Below are 26078 nucleotides of genomic sequence, written 5' to 3' on the forward strand. Positions count from 1 at the left end.
TATAATTATTCTTTCTTTTGTAGCTGTAAATTGATGTCTGCAGAGGCCTAACTCTTTTGGACGATGCTCTTCTTTTTTACAATGGATGTTGATGTTGCCAAATAATTTTTTTAAAGATTTTATTTATTTATTCATGAGAGATACAGAAAGAGAGAGAGAGAGAGGCAGAGACACAGGCAGAGAGAGAAGCAGGCTCCATGCAGGGAGCCTGATGTGGGACTCGATCCTGGGACTCCAGGATCATGCCCTGGGCTGAAGGGAGGCACTCAACCACTGAGCCACCCAAGTGTCCCAGTGTTGCCAAATATTAATTCAAAAACTGGTTCTGTAAGCAATTGGTAAAGTGTCGCACGCACACCCACACCCACACCCACACCAGTATTTAAGAAAAAGGTTAAACTCACGAGGTTAGACAGGGTCAGCTGCCATATAATAATTCAAAAGGAAGAATTCTGTGCTGATAAACAAAACCTTTTCACCTAATTGGAGTCATCAAGTATCATCCTGAGGCACTGTATACAGGGCCCTCATTAACTGGGAACTCAAGGCATCCTTATATCCATCACAAAGATCAATACAGGGCTGAAAGTGTAATTAAATATAAGTAGGTGACTTAAGGTTTCAGATCTTTCTAAAGGAGAGATGGAGGTCTGATGTGTTGTTGTGGGAGGGGTCAACAGAGATTAGGGGATTAAGGGACAGCATAGTCTGTTTTGATTTCTTTTTTTTTTTTTTTTATTTTTAATTTATTTTTTATTGGTGTTCAATTTACTAACATACAGAATAACACCCAGTGCCCGTCACCCATTCACTCCCACCCCCCGCCCTCCTCCCCTTCTACCACCCCTAGTTCGTTTCCCAGAGTTAGCAGTCTTTACGTTCTGTCTCCCTTTCGGATATTTCCCACACATTTCTTCTCCCTTCCCTTATATTCCCTTTCACTATTATTTATAGTCCCCAAATGAATGAGAACATATAATGTTTGTCCTTCTCCGACTGACTTACTTCACTCAGCATAATACCCTCCAGTTCCATCCACGTTGAAGCAAATGGTGGGTATTTGTCATTTCTAATAGCTGAGTAATATTCCATTGTATACATAAACCACATCTTCTTTATCCATTCATCTTTCGTTGGACACCGAGGCTCCTTCCACAGTTTGGCTATCGTGGCCATTGCTGCTATAAACATCGGGGTGCAGGTGTCCCGGCGTTTCATTGCATTTGTATCTTTGGGGTAAATCCCCAACAGTGCAATTGCTGGGTCGTAGGGCAGGTCTACTTTTAACTCTTTGAGGAACCTCCACACAGTTTTCCAGAGTGGCTGCACCAGTTCACATTCCCACCAACAGTGTAAGAGGGTTCCCTTTTCTCCACATCCTCTCCAACATTTGTTGTTTCCTGCCTTGTTAATTTTCCCCATTCTCACTGGTGTGAGGTGGTATCTCATTGTAGTTTTGATTTGTATTTCCCTGATGGCAAGTGATGCAGAACATTTTCTCATGTGCGTGTTGGCCATGTCTATGTCTTCCTCTGTGAGATTTCTGTTCATGTCTTTTGCCCATTTCATGATTGGATTGTTTGTTTCTTTGGTGTTGAGTTTAATAAGTTCTTTATAGATCTTGGAAACTAGCCCTTTATCTGATATGTCATTTGCAAATATCTTCTCCCATTCTGTAGGTTGTCTTTGAGTTTTGTTGACTGTATCCTTTGCTGTGCAAAAGCTTCTTATCTTGATGAAGTCCCAATAGTTCATTTTTGCTTTTGTTTCTTTTGCCTTCGTGGATGTATCTTGCAAGAAGTTACTATGGCCGAGTTCAAAAAGGGTGTTGCCTGTGTTCTTCTCTAGGATTTTGATGGAATCTTGTCTCACATTTAGATCTTTCATCCATTTTGAGTTTATCTTTGTGTATGGTGAAAGAGAGTGGTCTAGTTTCATTCTTCTGCATGTGGATGTCCAATTTTCCCAGCACCATTTATTGAAGAGACTGTCTTTCTTCCAATGGATAGTCTTTCCTCCTTTATCGAATATTAGTTGCCCATAAAGTTCAGGGTCCACTTCTGGATTCTCTATTCTGTTCCACTGATCTATGTGTCTGTTTTTGTGCCAGTACCACACTGTCTTGATGACCACAGCTTTGTAGTACAACCTGAAATCTGGCATTGTGATGCCCCCAGATATGGTTTTCTTTTTTAAAATTCCCCTGGCTATTCGGGGTCTTTTCTGATTCCACACAAATCTTAAAATAATTTGTTCTAACTCTCTGAAGAAAGTCCATGGTATTTTGATAGGGATTGCATTAAACGTGTATATTGCCCTGGGTAACATTGACATTTTCACAATATTAATTCTGCCAATCCATGAGCATGGAATATTTTTCCATCTCTTTGTGTCTTCCTCAATTTCTTTCAGAAGTGTTCTATAGTTTTGAGGGTATAGATCCTTTACATCTTTGGTGAGGTTTATTCCTAGGTATCTTATGCTTTTGGGTGCAATTGTAAATGGGATGGACTCCTTAATTTCTCTTTCTTCAGTCTCATTGTTAGTGTATAGAAATGCCACTGACTTCTGGGCATTGATTTTGTATCCTGCCACGCTACCGAATTGCTGTATGAGTTCTAGCAATCTTGGGGTGGAGACTTTTGGGTTTTCTATGTAGAGTATCATGTCATCGGCGAAGAGGGAGAGTTTGACTTCTTCTTTGCCAATTTGAATGCCTTTAATGTCTTTTTGTTGTCTGATTGCTGAGGCTAGGACTTCCAGTACTATGTTGAACAGCAGTCAAAGCAAGTAAAGAGTAGAGAGTTGAAAGTGAAACTAAGTCATATACCTGCATGACGGCTTCAGAGGTAACAATTTCTAAGAAAATCTACCAACTGTGACATTGGCTAAGGCTCCCACAAATGTAAAATGTGTCTTTCCTTGCAACAGCAGCTGTAGTTATGACGTCATCAACTTAATCCAGCTTCACATGAATCCCACATGATCAAATATGATCTATTCAGATGAGTATCACACACTTATGAAGATCGATCAGTAGATATTTATGAGTTACCGTGGTAGATACAAATAAATAAACGAAGTATTGCTTCAGAGAGTTTATAGTAAAAAGAGAAATGGATGGTAAAAGATGTATGCCCATGAAAAACAGGACATTACTGTGTTTTATTCACTTCAAAGGTCTTATGATATTAGAAATGTTTTTGTTCCTCATTACAGGTCTCACCTTCTAGGACAGGAGTTCTATGAGCATGGGCATTGCCTGTATTGTATCTTCCTACATCTCCAGTAACTACCACAGTGCCTGGCACATAGGAAACCCTTGGTAAATACAGGGCAAGTAGACAAATGAGTGAATGACACAGATCATGAATATTATGATAAGAAAGTAGAGAAGGAAAATGCCTTGTGAAGTGGACAGTCAGAAGATTTCAAGGAGCTGGGGATCCTTTTAGACACAGGGCTTAAAAGCTGGTAGAAAAGAGAAAGCATTTCTCTTGACAAGAGGCACAGGCAAGGCAGGGGAGGTGCCTGCGGCAAAGTAAAATGTTATTCTATCAGGGAATCTTGATGAAGAGATTGGGGTTTTATGAAGAACTTTCTAATAAAACTGGAATGGGCGCTTTAGGGTTGGTGGGGGTGACAATGTATGAGAAAAGAGGTTTTGGAGATTTGGGTAGAAGACCACACAAAAAAACTGTGGTAGAAGGTGGTCAGGCCCTAAGGAGTGGGTGCAACTTTTAACTTCCCTCTGAGTTTGGCATCTTGGGCCTCTGTTTTTGCCTTATTGCTGAAATGATTTCAGAGAACTTCTTAAAGTCCTTAAATTACTCATAAGTAGAACATTGCATTTTTTCTTCCAAAATTAAGAAAAAGCTCAATTAACCACATGGTTGTTTTATCTTATATCTGGTGAAACCACATTTCAAGCCAGTAGAGAAATAGCTGTTTTACCACTTAACTCTAGAAGTGGTAATTGAGAGTGACATTTAAGAAACATACCTACAGATTTCAGAAGACGATTAATCACTTTGTTTGGAAGGTTTATGATATGATAAAGTATTTTTAAAGCTCCTTATAATTAAACAGCTTGTAGAAGATTACCTTTACCTCTCACCCTATGGAAGCTCTTATTTTTTATTTTTATTTTTTAAAGATTTTATTTATTTATTCATGAGAGTCACAGAGAGAGAGAGGCAGACACACAGGAAGGGGGAGGAGAAGCAAGGTCTCTGTAGGGAACCAGTGCGGGACTTGATCCTGAGACTCCAGGATCATGCTCTGAGCCAAAGGCAGATAGATGCTCAACCACTAAGCCACCCAGGAATCCCTGAAAGCTCTTATTTCAAATGGCAATCTATAGAGAACTTCAAATAAACCTGTAACTGTACGTCTGATTTTGTGATAAATAAAACAAATTTTTCTATATTAAGATCACCTTTGGTGTTACATTCAAATGCCTAAATACCAATACAAAAACAGTAATAGTTCTTTATAAATTTTTCAAACACACAGAACCAAGAGAGGCCTTGATTTATAATACTCATACTCATACACACATACAGATAAAATTGACTCAGTGACTGTGACCCTTAAAACTGGTTTTCTTACAATTGGTTACTCCAAAAACCTACAACTCCATGACTGAGGGTTTTTGGAATTTTTCTTTTTTTAAATACCCATGAGTCTCTGCTTAAGGGCTATTTTCTGGCCAAATTTACATGCTTAGCCTATAGATACGGAAACCAGAAGCGGGGAGTTGTTAATGATCCCCAGAAACAGGTGATGGATGGGGGAGTTGGCAGGTAAGTACTCCAGCTTCCTCACCCCTTGGATGGGATAACCCTGAGGAGTCCTGCACACACTGCCTTGCAGAGGCTGGCAGAGAGGCTGGGCATCACTTTCCTACTGTGGTAACTGGCCTGATGATGCGCAACTTGTGTCCTTCCACTCTATGCCTCACTTCCCCACACTCCTTTACTTCTTCTTCTTCTTCTTTTTTTTTTTTTAAGATTTATTTATTTGACAGAGAGAGAGAGAGAGAGAGAGAGAGAGAGAGAGAACAATGGGCAAAGCGTCAGGCAGAGGGAGAGGGAGAAGCAATCTCCACACAGAGCAGCAAACCTGATGTGGGCTCTATCCCAGGGCCCTGGGATCACCACCTGAGCCAAAGACAGATGCTTAATTGACTGAGCCACTCAGGTGCCCTCCCTTTACTTCTATATGAACTTTCTAAATAAACTTCTTATACTCCTTGTCTTGGGGACTATTTCTGGGGGAACTTAGACCAGAACGTGTTCTTCCACTATTTTGTGACACCAAAGAATTTTGAGACTTGGAAACTACAAATGAACGTTGGTTAAAGTGAGATTCTTCTATTTGTTTGTTCTTTTTTTTTTTTTTAAGATTTTATTTATTAATAAGAGACAGAGAGAAAGAGAGGCAGAGACATAGGAGAGGGAGAAGCAGATTCCCTGCAGTGAGCCTGATGCGAGACTCCATTATGGACCTGGGATCACGACCTGAGCCAAAGGCAGATGCTCAACCACTGAGCCACTCAGGTGTCCCTATTTGTTTGTTCTTTGTCAAATATAGAAATTAGTATCATTTTAATTTAATAAGTTGCTAAGTTTTCCCAAGTCCCTCCTTTCTTCTCTATATCCCCTCTCTTTGTCATTTAACCTTTTCAATCTCTGGCACACACATATGAACTAGGATGCCACAGAGGAAGGTTAATGAGAAACAGTGAAATTAAAAAAAAAATTACAGCTTCACATGGCTTACAGCATGAACTGAAAATACACTTTACTATTTTTCTGTGTGTGTGTGTTTGGGTATCATATGGATAGATCATATATTAGCAAGTGACTGTGTTATTTCTAGAAGAAATGGAAATCTCAACCCATTTGCCTAGGCTTGAGTCAGTGTTACTCTGAAATCAGTATATTTTCTTACATGTGACACCAGTACACACAAATGGAAATAGGCACACATACACACACACCTCTACTATTATTTTTACTCATAATAAAATGAACACACTAAAAATACTGTCAATCAATCAGCAAAAAATCTTAAATTCAGAGTTACTGACTAAATCATGTCCCTTTTCTAATAAGGTCTGACTGTCAAAACAAAACAAAACAAAACAAAACAAAAACACAACACCAAACCTGAAGCTACCATAGACTCATATTGGTCATTAGTGAACACTATTTAAAAGCCAGATATATGCCAGAATGGCTCCTGAATTTCCAATTATCTATAGCAAGTATTCTAACTTGGGGAGAGGAAAAAGGACAGATTTTGGGGGTGCCTGGGTGGCTCAGTCAGTTAAGCATCTGCCTTTGGCTCAGGTCATGGTCCGGGAGTCCTGGGGTCCAGCCTGCATTGAGTTGAGTTGGGCTCTGCTCAGGGAGGTCTGCTTCTGCCCCTCCTCCTGATCCTTCTCTCTCTCTTGCTCACTCTCTCTCTCTCTTTCTAATAAATGAATAAATATTTAAAAATATATTTTTTAAAAAGGACAGATTTTCTTCAGATGTCTGAGCCCGGTAAAGGACCTTTTTGACTCTTTTCCTCCCTAAATCCTTAGGAATGAAAAAGCCCACTCTAAACGTTAAGGGGGTGGGAGGGAAGCAAATAGACATTTTGGTGTGATTTGAATCTCCGTTTTGCTAAGTAGAAATAGGAGTTTTGAGGTGGCTTGAATGTGAGAGAGAGAAAAGAAATGAGAGAAAAAATAAGAGTAAAAAGTTTCCAGACTTTTCATAATCACTTAAATATTTGACCAAAAGGTGAATAAAGATAATGGCCGAAACTCCCACATTCCAAATGCTTGCAGCTTCAGATCTATGGGGATTTGTGATCACAAAGGCATATTGGGGATCTGTATTTGGATTTGGAATTAATACAGCCATAAGTTTTATGAAATACTGAAAATGACTTTTTATTACATGTTTATGCTTACTAAAGCTAGCCCTTTAAAGAAATATTATCTGAGCTCCTTCTTTGAATACTAAATGTGTTTTATAGAAGTAGCTTAAATAGTTGGCAATAGGGTAAGAGCATCCTGACATTGGTCCTGGCAATGATTTTTTAGATGTGGCCCTCAAAGCACAGGCAACAAAAGCAAAAATAAAAATAAGTGGGACTACATCAAACTAAAAAGCTTCTGCACAACAAAGGAGACCATCAACAAAATGAGAAGGCAACCTACGGAATGGGAGAAAATATTTGCAAACCACGTATCTGAGATGGGTAAACATTCAAAATATATGAGGAACTCCTACAACTCAAAAGATAAAACCTTAAATAATCTGGTTAAAAATTAGGCAGAGAATCTGAATAGACATTTTTCCAAAGAAGACATACAAATGGCCAACAGGTGCATGGAAAGGTGTTCGACATCACTAGTCATCAGGGAAATACAAATCAAAATCACAGTGAGTTATCACCTCATACCTGTTAGACTGATTTTTATCAAAAAATCAAGAGATAAGTGTTGGCAAGTATGTGGGGAAAAGGGAACACTTATGCACTCTTGGTGAGAATATAATGCAGCCACATGGAAAGCAGTACAGAGTTTCCTCAAAAAATAGAATCACCATATGATCCAGGAATCCCACTAGAGTACAGGGTATATACATTGAAAGGAAATGAAATCACTGTCTTGAAGAGATATCTGTACTCCTATGTCCATCACAGCATTATCCACAAGAGCCAAGACATGGAAACAATCTATCTCCATTGACAGATGACTGGATAAAGAAAATGTACATAGCACGATGGAATATTATAAAGCTTTATGAAAGAAAGAAATCCTGACATTAGAGATCATGTTGATGAACTGGGAAGACTTTCTTGGAAACAGAAAGTACAGTAATAGTTACTAAAGCCTGGGGAGTGGGGAAAATGGAAACAGGCCAGTCAAAGCATGGGAACTTTCACTTACAGGATGAATGAGTTCTGGAGATCTAATGTGAAGCATGGTGACTATGGTGCATGCTGTTCTTTATAAGTGAAATTCACTGAGAGAGTAGATCATAAAGTGATTTCTCCACACAGGCACACAAAGTAGGGGGAGGGAACTGTAAGGTGATGGATGTGCTCATTAACTATGGAAATCTTTTTAGTATGTATAAGCATATAAAGCTAATTCATTGTATGCCTTAAACACACACAATTTTTGTTTGTCAATTATACCTCAGTCGAGCTGGAAAAAATAGACGATTATGGTCTAGAGCAGGTGATGGAAACTGTATCTTGGGTTAGAAATGGGGAAGAAGGAAATGTATAAACGATAAGGTACTTGAGCAGGTTAAAAACATCATAAAGCTCAGAGTAAATTTCCATCTTGCTGCTGATTTGCATTCACACTATACTCAGGTAGAGGGAGGAATGGGGATATCATCTAGCTTACATGGAAGAGGAAAAGGCACTATATCCAGTTAATTTTTCAAAACTCCCTATTAACTTACCAACAGATAGCTTTGCATAATGAACTCTAGAATGTGGTTAGTGTCAGTTTCAGTTGTGGATGGAGGAAGCAGTCTTCACCAAACTTAATTGATGATGGCTGTGAACACTGGCACAGTGACTGAACTGAGGAGAACAGATGCGAGGATAACAACTGGACACCTGTCTTTCTTGGCTCTATGAAAATATCTGCTACCTTATACACAGGCAGACCTAGAGAAATGAGAAAGCACATCCCTAGACACTAATGCCAAGTTCAAGTGCTGTCTCACTGGAGTATTTCCAAGTCTACTTAGGGATTGAGACTACGGTCACTCAAGAAACACTCACTAGTCATGGCCTCAGTGCTATAGAACAGGCAGGTACCATCCTGTCAGTTGCCAAGCCATGCTGATAATTTGAGACCTGGTGGCTGGTGATACTCCCTCTTCACATACCAGCTGCTTCTACTAGGCCAGCACACATCTCAGCCAAAGGAGATATCTCTGGCACTTGTCTAGACATTGAGAGCACCTACTGGCTTGGTGGACAGCAACTGGCAGGAAGGGAGACCCCAGCCAAGGAGGGTTTTGAGAAGGCCCCATTCTGGCCCTTCAGAAGTAGCTGCATTCATAACACTCACTAGAGGAGGTGAACGGAGGCAGTGTACATGTGTTATCTGCCTTCTTTAGTCAATGGGAGGGAGGCCAGTTAGTGATTTTTTTCAACTCTTTATCAAAATCAATTAACACATTGCTATGCTTAGATAGTCGCACCTGTACAGGGGACCACCAGGCTTCCTTTTCAATTAGGGAGATACATTTTAGGTCCATCGTACTTTATACATCTCTGCAGCATAATATGACACTGCAAATTACAGGACTGTTGGTCTAACAAAGGGTCACAGCCCCTTCAGGCAACAGAGTCAACTTACGCCTGACTTAACCTGTTTTTTTACAGTCATCAACAACTCAAGACTGAATCAAGCACAGGCAGACAATTTGTGGGAAGACACGATGTGAGGACATGGGGATATGGGTAGAGAAGGGCAGGGGATGTGCTGCTCACAGGAAATGAAAAGCTCTAAAGCCCAAAGCATTTCCTTTCATTTTTTTCCATGTAGTTCCCTTGAGGTTATGAAGCTGAGTATTCTCAGAGCTAGGAGCGGACTGGCTTATTATAAACTCTTTGTACCACCTTCTGATATTTCCAGACCCTCTGTGATGACGATTGACTCAGACTCAGTTATTCCTCAAATCAAAGCAGATGTGCATCTAAGGTGTCCAATGTTAGCATCTTGGAAGGCAGCAAGATTAAAGAGCATGTGGAATTTTGGTTGTCACTGATCTGCCTTTTTCCTTTAAAGATGGTTCTCCTGTTTATATAAAATAAGTCTGGAATAGTAGAGTTTTGACAAATAAGAAAGGGATGAATTTCTAAACTAATTAATGGCATATGCCTTGAGAAGGAATACATAAGAAACATTTCAGTTTAAGTCACAATTTCTTCGAGTCTGGGAGATACTGAAGGCATTTCAATAAATGTCACACGGTTTACTAACAAATCCAGTGCATTGTTTCAAACTGTCTTTTCTGTCAAATTAGAGGAAATTTTAGACTAAAAATAATACTAACAATAACAATACAGTAGTTAGTCACTACCGACTCTGTATAGTATCCACATTTTACAGATGAGGATATTGAGGTATAGTACAGTTGAGTAATGTGCTTACATCATGTAACTTCAGACACATAAACTGGCAAGGATATAAGACAATTTTTTGACATGCAGCCATGAATTGATTAAAATCACAAAATTCTCTGCATTTTCCTCCATTTTCAAAAGAAAAATCTGTTCCCTGATAGGCATTAACTTATAGAATATATGCAGTAGAATTAAACTGAAATTGTTTAACTGAAGTGTACCAAAGAAGTCATTAAAATAAGAAAAAGATTCTGAAAGAGGGGAATTCTCTTGTAGTCAATGAAGCAGAGCCAAAAATTACATTTCTAGATTGATTATAATCACAGAAAAAAGAAAATACATAAATATTTTTAAAATGTCAACTATAATTATTGTGTACTTGTGTTAGAATGATTGGCAAAGATTTTTTTCACACTTCTTGCTCTATAGTTTCTGGATGTGTGTATGTTTGTAATTAACAAGAGCATGTTTTGGAAACAAAATATGTAAGCCTAGCCTCTTTTTGCACAAAATGGCTGTAGATGTTATAATATTTTAGCTCAATCTACATGTAGATTAATTTTTATGATCTTTGATTACCAGTCATAAAGTTGAGGAATTCTTTTATTTTTAAGAAAACAGAAGAATATAGTCTTTATATTCATTTTGGGCAGTCGTTAGTTAAGACAACACACAGGAAAAAGAGAACAAGTCATTAACTATGAAGGGTATTTTATTTAAAACACAAAGTCCTGCTTTCAAAGTGCTTAGAATCTATTGAAGACAAGTTAAACTCCATCGTGGAACTGATGTTCAGGATCCTTAGATTGCATGCTAATTTCAAATATGGGAGAATATATATACATTTTTTTTTCCAGAAGCCCTTCTTCCCCATTTAAAAAAAATATATCATTTTGCCAAGGGAAAATAAATGAAACGAAATGGTTTGGAGTTGACTCAAACTGTGACTATTTGAATTCTAATTTGGCTCTAAACTCAGAAAACAAAGTCTGCCCTCCTGGTATAATACTTTTAAAGCAAATGGAATCCATCATGCATGAAAAACTAATCTCTGACCTTTAATGGTAATTTTACCAATTGAAAAGAGTTTCAAACACTCAGTTGTGGAAAGGAAACAGACATTTGCGCACAGTCTGTAGACTCCAGCTCAGCTGAGAGTAATTTTCCATTGATGAGGAGAAATCATGGAAAAGACACAGCTATGGCTGGCTTTAGGCTGGTCCTATAGAAATTTCAGCCACGATTCTGTTTTCTCTTTTGTGTGGGTAAAATATCAACCAAGTCTGCATAGAATAGATGTTACTAATGTTTTTAAGGTGATCTATACTTACAGTCTCTGATACAGTTTTTTCTGTTAGATTTACTGACTTACAGAGTTTATGTACTTGCAATACTTATACAAGCACAGTTAAAATTCTGCTGGGAAAGCAAAAAGTACTTTGTTTTGAAATTATTTTTACAAATGTTATAGAAAGGTTTTCAACTACTTTAAATTTTCCATATCAGATGGTTTCAAGATGTATTTTTCCAAATGCAGAGGTGGGAGGATATCTTCTAAACGCTGAGCCATTTCTGCAGGTATCAAGAGGGAGATCAAAGAGTAAAATAAAACAAAAATCTATCCTGCCCCCAGCCCCCAACACTTAAAAGCAATGAAATATCACCATCAAGGATTAGTGAAGAGCCACCTGGCCCCTACCCACAAATGCCAGGATAGTCCTGATGACATCCCCAGACACATCTTTCTGAATTTTTGTGGCCAATCTTGTGCTCTCATGCTTTAGAATTCCAAGTGCGAGAGAGAGAGAGAGAGAGAGAGAGAAGGCAAACTGACTTGTTAGGGGTGAAGTGTTGATAAGGCTAGAGAAATACTAACTAAGAAAAAAAAAAAGAAAGAAATACTAACTAAGCCTAAATGAATTAACACATGTAAAGCACTTAGAACAATTCTTGACATTTAGTCTAGAAACTGAGATGACTACACATAATATCAAAAAGGCATCTTTATTCTATTAAAATATAAACTTATCTGTGTTTCCAGACTTTATAGACACTCTATAAGGCATTATTTATGAGAAGGTTTTAAGCAAGGGGAAAGTAGGGTGAAATATTTTTAGTAATAACTTATTGAATTTTAACTTAAAAGCATTTACTTGTAATTATACTTATTTGATATAATTTGTTACCCATATTTTGTCTTCAGCAACCTGTAAAAAACCTTTGAGCTACTAACATTGTTAATGACCTATTTAAACTCCAATAACTATTGAGTTGTGATGAATCTAAGTTGTAAAGATTGAAAAAAAGTGATACAAGATTTGATTAAGAGGATATAATTTATCAATGATAAATAACAGTTTTCAAAACCACTAAAATCAGAGCTCATATTTTCCTTCCTGATCTCCCTCCCTTGCTTCATTTCCTCTTTCATTTCTAGTCATTCTGCTTCCTTCTCTTCCATACTTTTTGTTTATTCACTCTCCAAACAATCCACCAACCAATTGAGCAGCAATGATTCATTGGGTTTGTTAATTTTTTTATTATGACAAACCAACTAAGTAGTCTACTATTTTTTCAACTGATAAATTTATTTGTAGCAAATAGAATAATTTAAAGTTCTTTGATCTCCAAAGTCTGCTACTCTAAGGACTCACCCCAGCAGGAAAGTACTTAACTCAAGGATAGAACAGAGTTTCACAATGTTCATATTAAACTTGACCTGACTCTATCTGTACCTTGTTTGGTCCCCATTTATTATGTCTATTGTGCTTTCATACCCTCTTCTGACTTCTCTTCTACTCTTATTCCTCTATCCCATGGCACTCTCATAGGTTATCAAAGCACATCTGCTAGGTTACCTAGATTACATGTCCTATCCTGCTCCCTGGGAGAGCACTCCAGGAAACTGGCTTTGACTAAGACCTCCTCCTATGATAGGTACAGTGATGAATCCTCAGATGTATTGGCTGCCTGGACAAAATACTTCGGCTCAGAGCTGGAATCTGATTTTTCAAGCACGATCCCTTGAACAATTAATATTTAAGGGTCTCAGGAAGACTTAATTTGTGAAAGATTAAGCATGAATATATTTTTTAAATATGCCCTCTTGGTCATCTTCTTATTTTCATGTTTCCCCTGTTCTTTCGTCTCTCTCTATATAAGTCCTCCAACATGAAGAAGAGTCTGCAATGGAAAAATAATCAAAAAGCCAGAGCTTTGCTCTGAAATGTCTATGGGATGGAGAGAAGAGAAGAAATCACATATTACTGTCTCATTGGTATGAAAAGGAACCTCAGAAGAGAGCTATACCTGGAAAGAAACTACTTTTTTTCCCATTGTATGTGGTCTTTTTGAGTCACTGTTCATTGCTAGCAGCATAGAATGAATTGAGAAAGGTGCTCAGTGAAATTTGGGAAGTAGAGAGAAACAAGAAGTGAACTCCCCTGGCATATTTTATGACTATGTTACCAGTATCCATATTAAAAGATGATATTCTAAAAACAGGACACACACATAGAAGTTCTACTTAACTACCATGAGACTATTTGGGCTTGAGAATTCATGGATCAATTAATGCAATTGTAGTCACGTATCTTCAATGTAGAAACTAAAAAATGGCTAAAATCTCTTTCTTATGCAGCAGTTAAGGAGAGATTTAGAGATAGCATAGTTTGAGGAAGTCTGTCAAGTCTAACATATGCAACTAAGCTATGCCATGATGGGAAAATTATGTTATTTCCATAGGCCACATATTTTCTGAGAGATAATTAAAACACATTACTAATATAATAATCAGCACAAGGTCTAGCTTGGCTTTCAGAAATGTGCTAGATTTTTAGAAGTAGTCCAAAAACTACATATTAAGGAAAATAATGAAATCATTGTTTTAGTTCTTTTCACTCACATGTGGTGTTGTGGAGGAAGTAACATTAGCCTCTAACTAGTCCTAGAGGAATAGACTGATACTGTTGCCTGAAACTAAGCAAAACTAATCATTACCATGAGATACTCGTGAAGTATCTGGTTCTGATTCTGACCAATAATTAATCAGCTCAATGAGCAGTTATGTGTTCCTGTCATCCCTTTGGAAGGCATTAGTATAGGGCAAAAAAGGGAGGTCACTCAAATTTGGTTCCTCTCCTGATTATTGTCTAAGAAGCCAAATGGATACTCCCTAGTTGAGAACCCTGGTGTTTCAGGAACTGTGGGGCATATGGGTCAAATCCCATGACATCTCAAGTTTCTATCTATCTTTGTGTCACAGATTAGATTATTATTCAGCAAATTATTTTCCAGCCAATTATCTATTGCCTTCCCTGCTCTCCCCCTCTCCTGCCAACTCTGAATGATATCAAGCTTGGCCATATTACAAGTTCCAACCAACAGAATGTGGGCACAAGTGATACTGCTTATTTCAAATGGAGGCCTTACATGTTATAAAGTATTTCTACTTGTCACCCTGGGAGTTCTCTGAGAAGAACAGACCCTGGGAGACTCTTGATTCAAGAAGGAGAAACACAAAAAACAAACATGAAGATAGCCTGCAGCCTGAAGCAGCGTCACCCCAGCCCACAAGCAGACCCATGAGCAAGACACAAATGCTTTATTGTTACATGCTACTGATATTTTACGGCTGGTTGTTATGTAGCATTACTGTATCTATAGCTAACTAACACACCTTGCGATAAAGATCATTACAGGTAATACATATAATTTTTTTTTGTTGGTATCCCGGGTGTTGTGACCAATACAAACTGCATTTTATTGTACCCATTTGAACTTGCCCTAGCAACCCAGTGAATTGCCATGCCTCATGGAGAGTGCAGTGTTCCTATCCCTCTACAATTCCCATTTGTCTAATTTCAGATTCTCCCATTCTTTTACCACTTGGGAAGAAGCATTTCTTTTTCTAAACCATATCTGTCTCTTGTTTTACTTAGCACCTCCATCAACAAATTATATAGTACCTCTAGCATGGTCTACATCACTTACTGGTGAACACATCCCTTAGCACTCGAAAGTACCCTAAGAACAGGAATATCTTTCTTGAATTTCAGACAGAATAGGCTTCCTAGATGCCATGTCAAAAATCTGAGTGATTACAGATCTCCACTCCTCTCATCTCCTATTAACCAAGTCTTGTTTAGTCAGAACTCCTAAATATCAATTAATTCTATCTGCCTCTCTACAGCCCCATCACCATTTTTTCCCTGGGATTATTGTAATTGATTCTCATCTCTCCCTACCTCCACTCTTAATCATATATAAGCAATATCCTACAGCAGCCAAAGAGATTTTTCTTTTCTTTTCTTTTTTTTTTTTTTTGAGTGCAAATCTGATTATGTCATTTGCTACTTAAAATCTTTCACTGGCTCCTCACCATAGTAAAATGAAGTATATATTTCTTTATGACTTATTACACCTTTTATTACTTAGCTAAGTATGCTTCTCTAGTCTGATTTCTTATTGATGTTACCCCTCCTGTATGTTATATGTTAAGCAAACTGAATTTTCTGCATCTCATAAACCCACTACGTTCTCTCTTATCCCCAGTCACTTGCACGTGATATTCTGATATCCTCTTTCTCCTCTCATCACCATTGTCTTGGTTATCTTCTTGTCCTTTATATCTTAGGTCAGTAATTTCCTTAGAAGATCACTGACTCTCCTTTGCTCCCATAAGCCTAGCTAGGTGCCTTTCTTGTGTGTTTCTATTGCATCCTGGACTTAGATGATTCCCCTAGCACTTATTATCCTGATTTCTGATTACCTTGGGGCTGATTCTACAGGGGGTCTCATCAAGAGCCATTTCTCCTTCCAACTAGACCCTTAATACAAAATTCAAATATCCACACATCACTGCACTTACTTATAAAGAAGGTGAGTCTCAGTTCCAGAACCCATGAGGGAAATCCGACTGTACTAACTAATCATGAAGGTACCATTTCTGTGGTGAGGACATGGGATACAATTCTGAACAATGAGATGTTGAAGAGAAGTCAGACATAGGAAGTCTGTTTAAGAAATATGTGTTTCCATCTTAAAAGACTTAAAGAAGAGAATATCCTTTCTTTTTCTTTTTTTTTTTAACCTCTCATAGTTATCTGAATTTGATAGCTACAGCTGTGACAGACACTTAAGATCATGGAAGAATAAGCCAAAAAAATAAAAAAATAAATTACTAGTACTTGAGGATGGCAAAAACTAATGGTGGACAGGACTCAGGCCTTTGATAATGTCATTGAATTACTTACAGTGACTTGAGCTTCCCATTTGAGGGTTGCTTATATTTTAAGCCAGTTGAGTTACAGTTTTCTGTTACAGGTACAAAGATTCTAACTAACACATTGTCAATCTTCCTCACTGTACTGGTACTAATAACAATTCATTCTTGTATATAGGAGCTGTAAAAGAACTAAGAATTACAAAAAAAATCTTGGAAGGCTTCATGGCCTGATGACAACTGAAAAGGAAGACATTATTAATGTGGTACCATGTAGAGAATCAGAGTGTTTGAGGAAAAGGCTATAAAAGTCTACTGATTTATCCCCTGGGCCAGAAAATAAAATGAAACTGTGACAGTCCTTTAAAAAGCTGAGTATGAAATGATCACAGGAATCATATTGTAGCAAATCCAGAAGCCTTGAGAAATGTCACCTGGCAAGAAAGTGGCTACTAAAATATTAAAGTTGCAGCATGCATTCTGTTTTCATTAGGTAATACTTTTTCTAGGACATTCATCAGCTCCTCTCCCATGATGCTGTAGACACTGACATAGGTGTAATCTCTAAAACACATCATGATGATGAAAAGAGTATCCTCCTAAATAGATGTCTGTTCTTGGGAAATTCATATAATTTGCCTGGGTCTCCCCTGCTTCATCTCTTAAAACAAAAGGGCTATATGAGATAATTCTTAAATTCCTTTCTGATTTTCATAATTTCCTGAATAGATAACACAGTGGGGGTGGGGGGATACAGTTCATGGGATAGCCCACTTCAGTTTAACAAGTATTTCTGGAGCATTGATCATGTGTCAGGTCCTATAATAAGGAAATTTTACATCTAAACATTTCCCACTAGGGGGATCCCTGGGTGGCTCAGTGGTTTGGCGCCTGCCTTTGGCCCAGGGTGCGATCCTGGAATCCTGGGATGGGCCTGCATGGAGCCTGCTTCTCCTCTGCCTGTGTCTCTGCCTCTCTCTCTCTCTCTGTGTCTATCATAAATAAATAAATAAATTTTTAAAAAAATAAACATTTCTTACTATATTTATCACTATTTTTCATTCTTGGTAACTCTTTGAGAAATATTTATGGAATGAATAAATACATTATTATGCTGCTCTTTCTTACATGTTAATACAGAAAGCAAAAATTACACACACACACACCGATACTCCAAGAAACTGGCTATAAGTGAAATATCAAAACATTTTTTGAAAAACTGAGTTATGATTCTTAGCAGAAACTCAAGTGCTCATACAAGTGAATGGTTTCTGAACCCACAGCTAAAAATGCCTTGTTCCTTCTGAAAAATGGAAAATACATTTTGATTCCACATAAAGAGCACTTCAATTTTATCTGCCTTTGTCCTCTTTGATGCTTGCCCGGGTCAATAATTAGCACACAGCTTCTGGGACTGAGTGAAAGGAGATGATAAACAAGTACAAATGAGTTCCCTTAAAAAAGCAAAGCGAGCAAAGCAAGAGAGCACTTGAGACTTGTCCTGTCAAGGTGTACACATTAGCCAGCCAAGAGATGAAAATTAAGAAACCAGAACCAAGCTACATGCACTTACTTAACCTAGTCCGCAGTTAATATAATGTGTTTCACCTTCTACTTTAGTGAGAACTAAAATTATCTAAAATTACTCTAAATGTTTTTCAAAAGCATCGCCCGTTTTACTGGGATTCTTAAACTACTCATTTTTTTTCAAACTATAAGACAAAGAAATGGGGGAACAGTATGACATTCTGGAAAAAGTTCTGTAGATCAAGAGCCAGGAAATCTGATTTCTGGTCTTAGAATTCCTACACACTTGGATGAGAAACTGAACAAACTGTTTAATCTTTCTGATGTTTCTTCATTTGCAAAATAAGGATAAAGCCCTATTCATTCTAAAGACTAATGAGGGGATCAGATGAGATAATTGTAAGGAGAAACCCTTAACATACATACATGCTCTACAAATGTAAACTACTTTATGTATGATCATCAGAGAACTCTCTTATGAGCTAAAATCTGGCAATATTACATGAGGTCCTAGATACAAAGGGAAAGACAAAGAAAAAAACATAAATAACAAAACACATTACACCTATTCTTAGAAATGACACAATAATCATAAAACAGTATTAAAAAGCATGTGGTACAGCAGTTAACTGTGTAGACTCTGGAGACAGACCAGTAAGATCTGAGGTCTGACTCTGCCATTTACCAACTGTGTGATTTGGAACATACCACTTCATCTCTCTATTCTTTACTTTTCACATCTGTAAAATGGGGGTAAAAAGTAGAACCTACCTCGCATGTTTATTGTTAAGAATAAAGTACCTATATATGTAAAACATTAGAATGGTGTTGGCATATGGGTCTTACACACGTGTAGCTGCTATTTAGGGATTCATTCTACGAGGCTTTAAACACTAGGCTAACCTAGTTACCATTTGTCTCACATTGTTTGAAAAATAGTATAGATTTCCCACATGCACATCAGATGATGGAAGTCTCACAAGGGCATGGTGTAGAACAAAGGAAAGCAACTTCAATATTTACTTCACAAATTGACAGCCTAGATGAGCTACACTTTCTTGATGCTTGCCGTAGATGGTAAAACAAAGCTATCTCATGAAGGACCTTGGAAAGAAACAAAGAAAGGAAGGAAGGAAGGAAGGAAGGAAGGAAGGAAGGAAGGAAGGAAGGAAGGAAGGAAGGAAGGAAGGAAGGAAGGAAGGAAAAGAAAGAAAGAAAAGAAAAGAAAAGAAAAGAAAAAAGAAAAGAAAAGAAAAAAGAAAGAAAAGAAGAAAGAAAGAAAGAAAGAAAGAAAGAAAGAAAGAAAGAAAGAAAGAAAGAAGGAAAGAAAGAAAGAAAGAAAGAGAAAGAAAGAAAGAAAGAGAAAGAAAGAAAGAAAGAACGAAAAAAGAAAGAAAGAAAAAGAAAGAAAGAAAACTGCAGGTTTCTTTAGTTTTAGATTTTCCTCAGATACTGAAATAATGACTAAAAGTATTTTTTTATTTGCACTGTGATTTTAAAAATCACTTTCACATCCATTACCTCATTACTTGAGGGCTATTAAAGGTCAACAATGAAGTCACTTTTACCAGCGCATAGCTCTTTGAGGAATCGAGTCAGTTGAATATTTGCACTTGAGAAAAAAAGGTGGGCTCTTTGCCAGACACTTTGTGGCGGCTCCCAAGCCTGAGCTTTTCACCTGAGCCAACTGGAGGCCTGGAAGGATCCAAAGGGGCAGCTCATCCGCTCAGCAGATCTTGCTGCCCTTGTACTGTGGCCGGGCCACATTTTCCCCAGGCAGCTCTCTGTCAATAGGTGAATCATTGACTGTATCTTCCTCTAAAACAAGGCCATTTTGAATGCTGAGAAGAATGACTAGTCCGGGACTTCCTTTAGGATTTTCCCACTGGCTACACCCAGGGGCATCATTCCATTTGTTGGATTCAAAGGTGATTTTCCATGAGACTATACCTACTGGAAAGGAAAGTCTTGGGCTGTTTATCTAATTTGACAACTGTTATACCAGCATTGTTGATGCAGAGTCCCAAGATCAGACAAATATGGCTGAGTACCATGCCAAGGTTTTCATGGGGTCCTACCTCAAGAAACCTCCCCTAGAGAAAAGCATTGACATAAACCATCTTTTAAGGCTCCGGTTCAATCTAATCAGAATGCTTGCTTCATAAAGAAATTGTTCTAGAAATTACATTGCCTGATCAGGTTTCTCTCTTTTGTCTAAATACTTACTGAAATACTTAAATATGTCTTGACAATGAATTGTACTAAAGGCAGGTAATCTTTTATCATGAAACACAGTGTAATGTCTGAAGGTCCAAGATTTGGATTAACTATCATGGTAAGACTTTAGGTATTGAATGGATAAAATTGAGCATATCTGTATTCACCCAGGGACAAAACAAGATGGTTCTAAAGTTCTTTGATCATCTTGTGTTCTTTGATTCGGGTCCTTCCTCCTATGATTTGAACATAAACCTTTAAGGGTTAAACAAGAATATTAAAGAATATAAAACATCTAAAGGAAATTATACATTTCTGCTTATTCAGAATCTTTCCCTCAATATCTACAGCCTTGCCTGAAACACAGTAATTATTACAAAATATTTATAAAATAAATAGCTCTCTCAGAAGTTTGGGTCATTGTAACCACACTAACATTTTTCTTTATCTACAGACACAATGGTGTTAAACACAGCAAGGGGAATTGATAGTATTAAATAATAACAAAAATGTTTTCGTTTGCAGGAACATAATAACTAAATTGCACAAAGTCAAAAAGTAATCTACAAATTAATTACAGACCATTATTAAATGAGTCAAAACCATTCTATAAATAAATAATGCAGTACTTTGCTAAAGGTTGTTGCTATTATGTGTAAGCCCTGAGGATGAAAACTAGGAGTCCTATTTTTAATATGTTTGTCACATTAATTAATGAACAATATAAACAATTCATGTAAGCACGTCAGCTAAGCTTTACTCTTGGGAACCAGCAGGACATTTCAGTAACTCAAGAGAGGGAACACTCTCTTGACTCGGAAAGCTAATTCTAAATTCTTGATTTTCCCCAATGAGTAGGGTTTAAGCAAAATATGGCACAGAAATGAAATATATAATCAAAGCCAACTTTCCTTTAGTAGGGGAAATATGATCCTTTCGCTATTTTGAGATGATTTGGATGCTGTCTCCAAACTGGCCCCAGGCAACCTCTTCTGTGTGGTACTCATGGCACCTTCTCTTGCATCATTTTCTCTCTTGTAGAAGGAGGGGGAACATGCCTCCATGCTCTCCCATTCCCCACTAATGACAGTTCAAATCTGTTCTCGAGAAAGAATCTGATCTCACATATTCATACTTGTATGAAATCAAATCATCATTTTACCTTCCCATGAATATTTGCCTTTTTGGTCTTACCTCTGTGTAGAATGATCAAAACACAAAAACTTTAGGCTTTTTCTTCTTCAAAAGAAATTTTGAGCATTAGACATCAGAAAGATAAGGTCTCTTAGTTTATTTGTTTTTAAAATAATTTTGTCACTGAAATTATATATAAAGAAATTTAGTCCTATGGCTTCAGCTATTTAAAAGGAACTGTAGGGACACTTGGGTGGCTCAGCAGTTGAGTGTCTGCCTTTGGCTTAGGGTGTGATCCTGGAGTCCTGGGATCGATTCCCCCATCGGGCCCCTGCATGGAGCCCCTCCTTCTCCCTCTGCTTCTTTCTCTGCCCCCCCACCCCCTTTGTGTCTCTCACGAATAAATGAATAAAAATCTTTAAAAAATTAAATAAAAAGAACTATAAGTTTCATTTTTTTGGTGGTTCAGGCTCTGGCACTTTGTTTATATTCAATACTGGCTTACTTGGCTACCTCATCAGTTTCTTAATGTCTGACACACATTACTGACTTCTTGATGGATGTCTCTACCTTATCTAGCACCTTCTGAATGAAAACACAGCTGAAACTATATCCATCCTTTTCTTCCACCAAGCTGCCATCCTTTTGGACTTGCCCATTTCCCAGTCTTTACAGCTCAATCATGACTGACCTTTTACCTCCATGCCCCACTGCATTAGTTGTGAATTTCAAAGATGTTTTATCTATACAATATGTCCAGAAACTTCCTTCTTTCTAGTTCTACTTCCACGAACTTAATTTATCTCATTACTCTTTTTTTGTTGTTGTTGTTGTTTTTAACAAAAATAATATTTTCTCATTCTATTAGTTTGCTAGGGCCACTATAACAAATACTATAGACTCTGTGGCTTACATAACAGAAATTTATTTTCTCACAGTTCTGGAGATAGAAGGACAAGATGAAGGTGTAGGTAGACTGGTTTCTTCTAGAGGCCTCTCTCCTGGTCTTGCAGATAGTCATCTCCCTTTGTCTTTACAAAGTCTTTCTGTGTCTGCCTGTGTTCTAATCTCTTCTTATAAGGACACCAGTTATGCTGGGTTAGGGACCATGCATATGACCTCATTTTTAAAAATTTATTCATGTTTTTAAAGGCCCTATCTCCAAATATAGTCACATTCTGAGGTACTGGAGTTAGGACCTCAACATGAATTTAGGGAGAACACAATTCAATCCGTAACACTCATGTTTCCTATGGCACATGCTCTCATCCTAGAGTATTGTAGTTCCCCCTTATCCATGGGAGATATGTTACAAGACCCCTAGGTACTGAATCCTATATATACTATTTTTTTCTATACATGCATACCTATCATAACATTTAGTTTAAAAATCAGGCACAGTAAGAAATGAACAAAAATAATAATAAAATAGAAAAATTATATAACAATATACTTGGTATAATGCTTGTAAATAAAAATTATGTGAATGTAATCTTTATCTCTCTCTCAAAATATACATTTTTTAAGATTTTATTCATTTATTCATGAGACATGCAGAGAGAGAGAGAGAGAGGCAAAGACACAGGCAGAGGGAGAAATAGGGCCCATGCAAGGAGTCCGATGTCGGACTTGATCCCAGGACTCCAGGATCACACCCTCGGCCAAAGGCAGGCGCCAAACCACTGAGTCACCCAGGGATCCCCTCTCTCAAAATATCTTATTGTACTGTACTCACTTTCTTCCTCTTGTGATCACATGAGATGATAAAATGCCTAGGTCATGAGATGCAGCAATGACATAGGCATTGTTAGGCTACTAGTGACCTTATGATGATATGTCAGAAGCAGGATCATCTGCTTCTGGACTGTGGTTGACTGTGGTAATGGAAACCATGGCTTAGGGAGGACTACACTAATATTTTTTCCTAGAACCATTTTGATAGACTATAGAAAAACTGTTCCACAGCCACAGACAAATCTTTAAACAAAGCACCACTCTGCAGAATCCAAGGCCTTTCTGCCTCATGTTAATTTCTCTATTTCCTCATTGAAGGCCTTCTACAATCCAAATTTCTGTTTTCAAGTTTTCTTTCCTATGACTGCATTAAAACACAGCTACTCTGAATTACTGACACACAGACCTCTATCTTACTTCTGTGGCTTCCACTTACATTTTTCCAAAAATGGTGTCATTCTGCAAGACTCTAATTGAATGCTAGTATTCTTTAGCATAACTTTCTCAATCTCTTATATACCCTTCCAAAGAATAATTGTTCCCAGTTCCTTGAGCCACAGCCCATCTGTTCAACCTCCTCCCATTTTATTTATCATTGTCTGCCAGTTTCCTCACTCCCCAAATCCTAACTACTCCTTTAACAGAAAACTTGTTGCATCATGGGTGCTGAATAAACACTTACTGAGTTTGATTAAAGCCAGCTTATTTGCCATCAATTGCTTTAGGGGTTTAAAATATACCAAACAATTATTATTTATTCTTGTGTTCATCCTATAGACATGGCAAAAGTCATGGCTTGATGATTAAGATTCACCAATGGTTATTTTGGGTGATTATTTTTCTCCTGAAAATAACAGATTTTTCACTTTAAACAATTACAGATTGTTAATTTTATATCTATACATTTATTTGTGCAAATTTATATGCTTTACCAAAATTTTTTGGTGTCATCTGTGAAAACTAGAAGAAATACTCTTATGATCAACATTATGGGTTAGAGAGCCTTAGGATCCATTACTGACTGGCTTACCCCAAAGTTTCAGAGGATTTGAGGTTAAGGCACTTTTTGATTATTTCTAGTTGATTTTCCATTGTATGTCATTCTTTCCAAGGTTTACTCTGCATTTGGCCTGAATATTTTCATTCTTACCTATCTTCTTGTCTTTGAGAAAGCTTAACAAATTAACTTAAGGCTTTGAAAGCATGATCTGAATATAGAGCAAACGTGGCCACCTCTGATAGTCTTGTTCATATAGCCTTTTCCATTTCCCAATCATCCTTGCTGCACTTATTATAGAGACTAGAGAATAAATATTAACTTTCCAATTTCCTTCCCATTAGAGATGGCCATATGGTATGGTTCTGGCTAATGAGCTATAAGCTGAAATCTTTCAAGGGCTTTAAGGAAGGCTTTTGTGTTTCTAATAAATGGAATAGAAACAACTAGAGCTATCACTCCTCCTCAGTCCTCTCCCTTCTCCTTATCACCTCATGTAACACCAATGTGTTGTCTGTAGCTGCAGTAGCATCATGCAGTCGTGAAGGAAAAACCAAGAAAACTGCATAGACATTAGCCTTCTGTACTTGGTGCTAACATCATACAACAACTGAAATGCCTCCAGTGGCGACTTCATCAAGAAGTAACCCCTATCTGTTCAAGCCATTATAGGTCCAGGTATCTTGTTATTTACAGCCAAAAATATTTAAAACTATGGCAACAAAGTTGACAGTTCAAGTTTTTCCACAAAGAAAAACTCTTCCTTGGCCACAGAATGTGCTTCCTAGTCAAAATCCAGTTACAAACCCACAAATCCAGTTTGTTAGGTCAAAAGGAGGCAAGGGAAAGTGAGCTGGCTGTTTTCACATAAGTCGCTCACTACTAAGGGAATCTCTGTTATCCTCTTCCTTTTCCCTCAGGGATTTTTACTATATATATATATTTTTAACATATTTTAAGCAAGGAAAAAGTTAAAAATGAAATGGAAAGCAGGGATTTTTGTGAGTTATTCATTGATAGCCTTCACATAAGGATTATTATCACCTGCTTCTCATTAGTGAAGGAGGCACAGAATGGTATAGAATTTTGTTGTCTTTCTGTTTGCGCCTGTTCTGTTTTGTTTTTACATTCCCTGTGTAGAATACCTCATAATTGTGGGGGTGCCTGGGCGGCCCAGTCATTTAAGCATCTGACTCTTAACTTCAGCTCAGGTCTTGATCTCAGGGTCATGAGCTCAAGACCCATGTTGGGCTCCATTCTGGGCGTGGTGAGTACTTAAAAAAAAAAAAGCCCTTCTAATTGTGATCCATAGCTGACAAGAATATCATTCATTTGTAAAAGGAATTCAGGAAGCTGAGCGTGCCTCTCTAGTCCTCATTATTAGAACAATTAAAATCAGCTGTTAGGATGCTGATTCAGGGTTCAGATTTTTTTTAATTTATGTGACCTGAGGCATTGTTCATTTTTATGGAGAAATTTAGGTTCCAGTTCTACCAAGTTCTAAAGAGTTCTAATTAAAGACTCCTTGGGGAGCATTTCCTTGATCTGCTGGATTCAAGATTTTTTACTAAATAACCTGTTAAGAGTATTTCTGGTGGGGATATTTATCTTTAATTTTAATACCTTAATTGTTTTTTACACACATCCTGAAACCCCAGGGCAGGAATCTCATGAAGAAACACAAAATGGTGTTTATAAGGTATTAGAAGGAAAACGATACATTATTGAAGGATGTATGCAAATTGTTAAACCTGCAGGTCTTGTGTATGCTGAACCAAAGCTAACAAATCATACTGTTGCTTATCTGAAGAATAGATACCCTCATATGTTTAATGCTAATTATAGGGCTCTCTTTTAAGGACTAAATTTACACATAAAGTGCACAGAATCATTATTATGTCTCTGAGTCGTTTCAAATTGAATAGTACCTTGTCTCCATAGGTCTGATAGCCTTGTAAGACCAACAGAAGCAGCTCAATGTGAGGGATTAGGGGAAACAAAGGGGAGGAGCTGACCTGGAGAACTTTCCTTGAAGCTATCCCTTTATAGCTTCCCTTCCCTTCTCATTAATGAGGGTCCCTTCCCTTC

At 37.6% G+C, this 26078-nt stretch overlaps 1 protein-coding gene and 1 long non-coding RNA gene across 34 annotated transcripts in view; one reads left to right on the top strand and one right to left on the bottom strand.

Moving 5' to 3' along the window:
• Window positions 1-26078, bottom strand: part of PDE4D (phosphodiesterase 4D) — a 1438885-nt gene that overhangs the window by 301853 nt on the left and 1110954 nt on the right. Inside the window, exon 4 of one of the 33 annotated variants that reach the window (XM_049097745.1) lies at window positions 864-2149. The exons of the other annotated variants lie outside the window; for them this stretch is intronic. Within the exon in view, the coding sequence (XP_048953702.1) occupies window positions 949-2149 (1201 nt within the window). The 3' untranslated portion in view covers window positions 864-948. Of the gene's footprint in view, window positions 1-863; window positions 2150-26078 lie in introns of those variants that run through there. 33 annotated transcript variants of the gene reach the window in all.
• Window positions 1-26078, top strand: part of LOC112660654 (uncharacterized) — a 70214-nt gene that overhangs the window by 17904 nt on the left and 26232 nt on the right. The window lies entirely within an intron of this gene.

Source organism: Canis lupus, chromosome 2, assembly GCF_003254725.2.
Source record: "Canis lupus dingo isolate Sandy chromosome 2, ASM325472v2, whole genome shotgun sequence".
Lineage (NCBI taxonomy): Eukaryota > Metazoa > Chordata > Mammalia > Carnivora > Canidae > Canis > Canis lupus.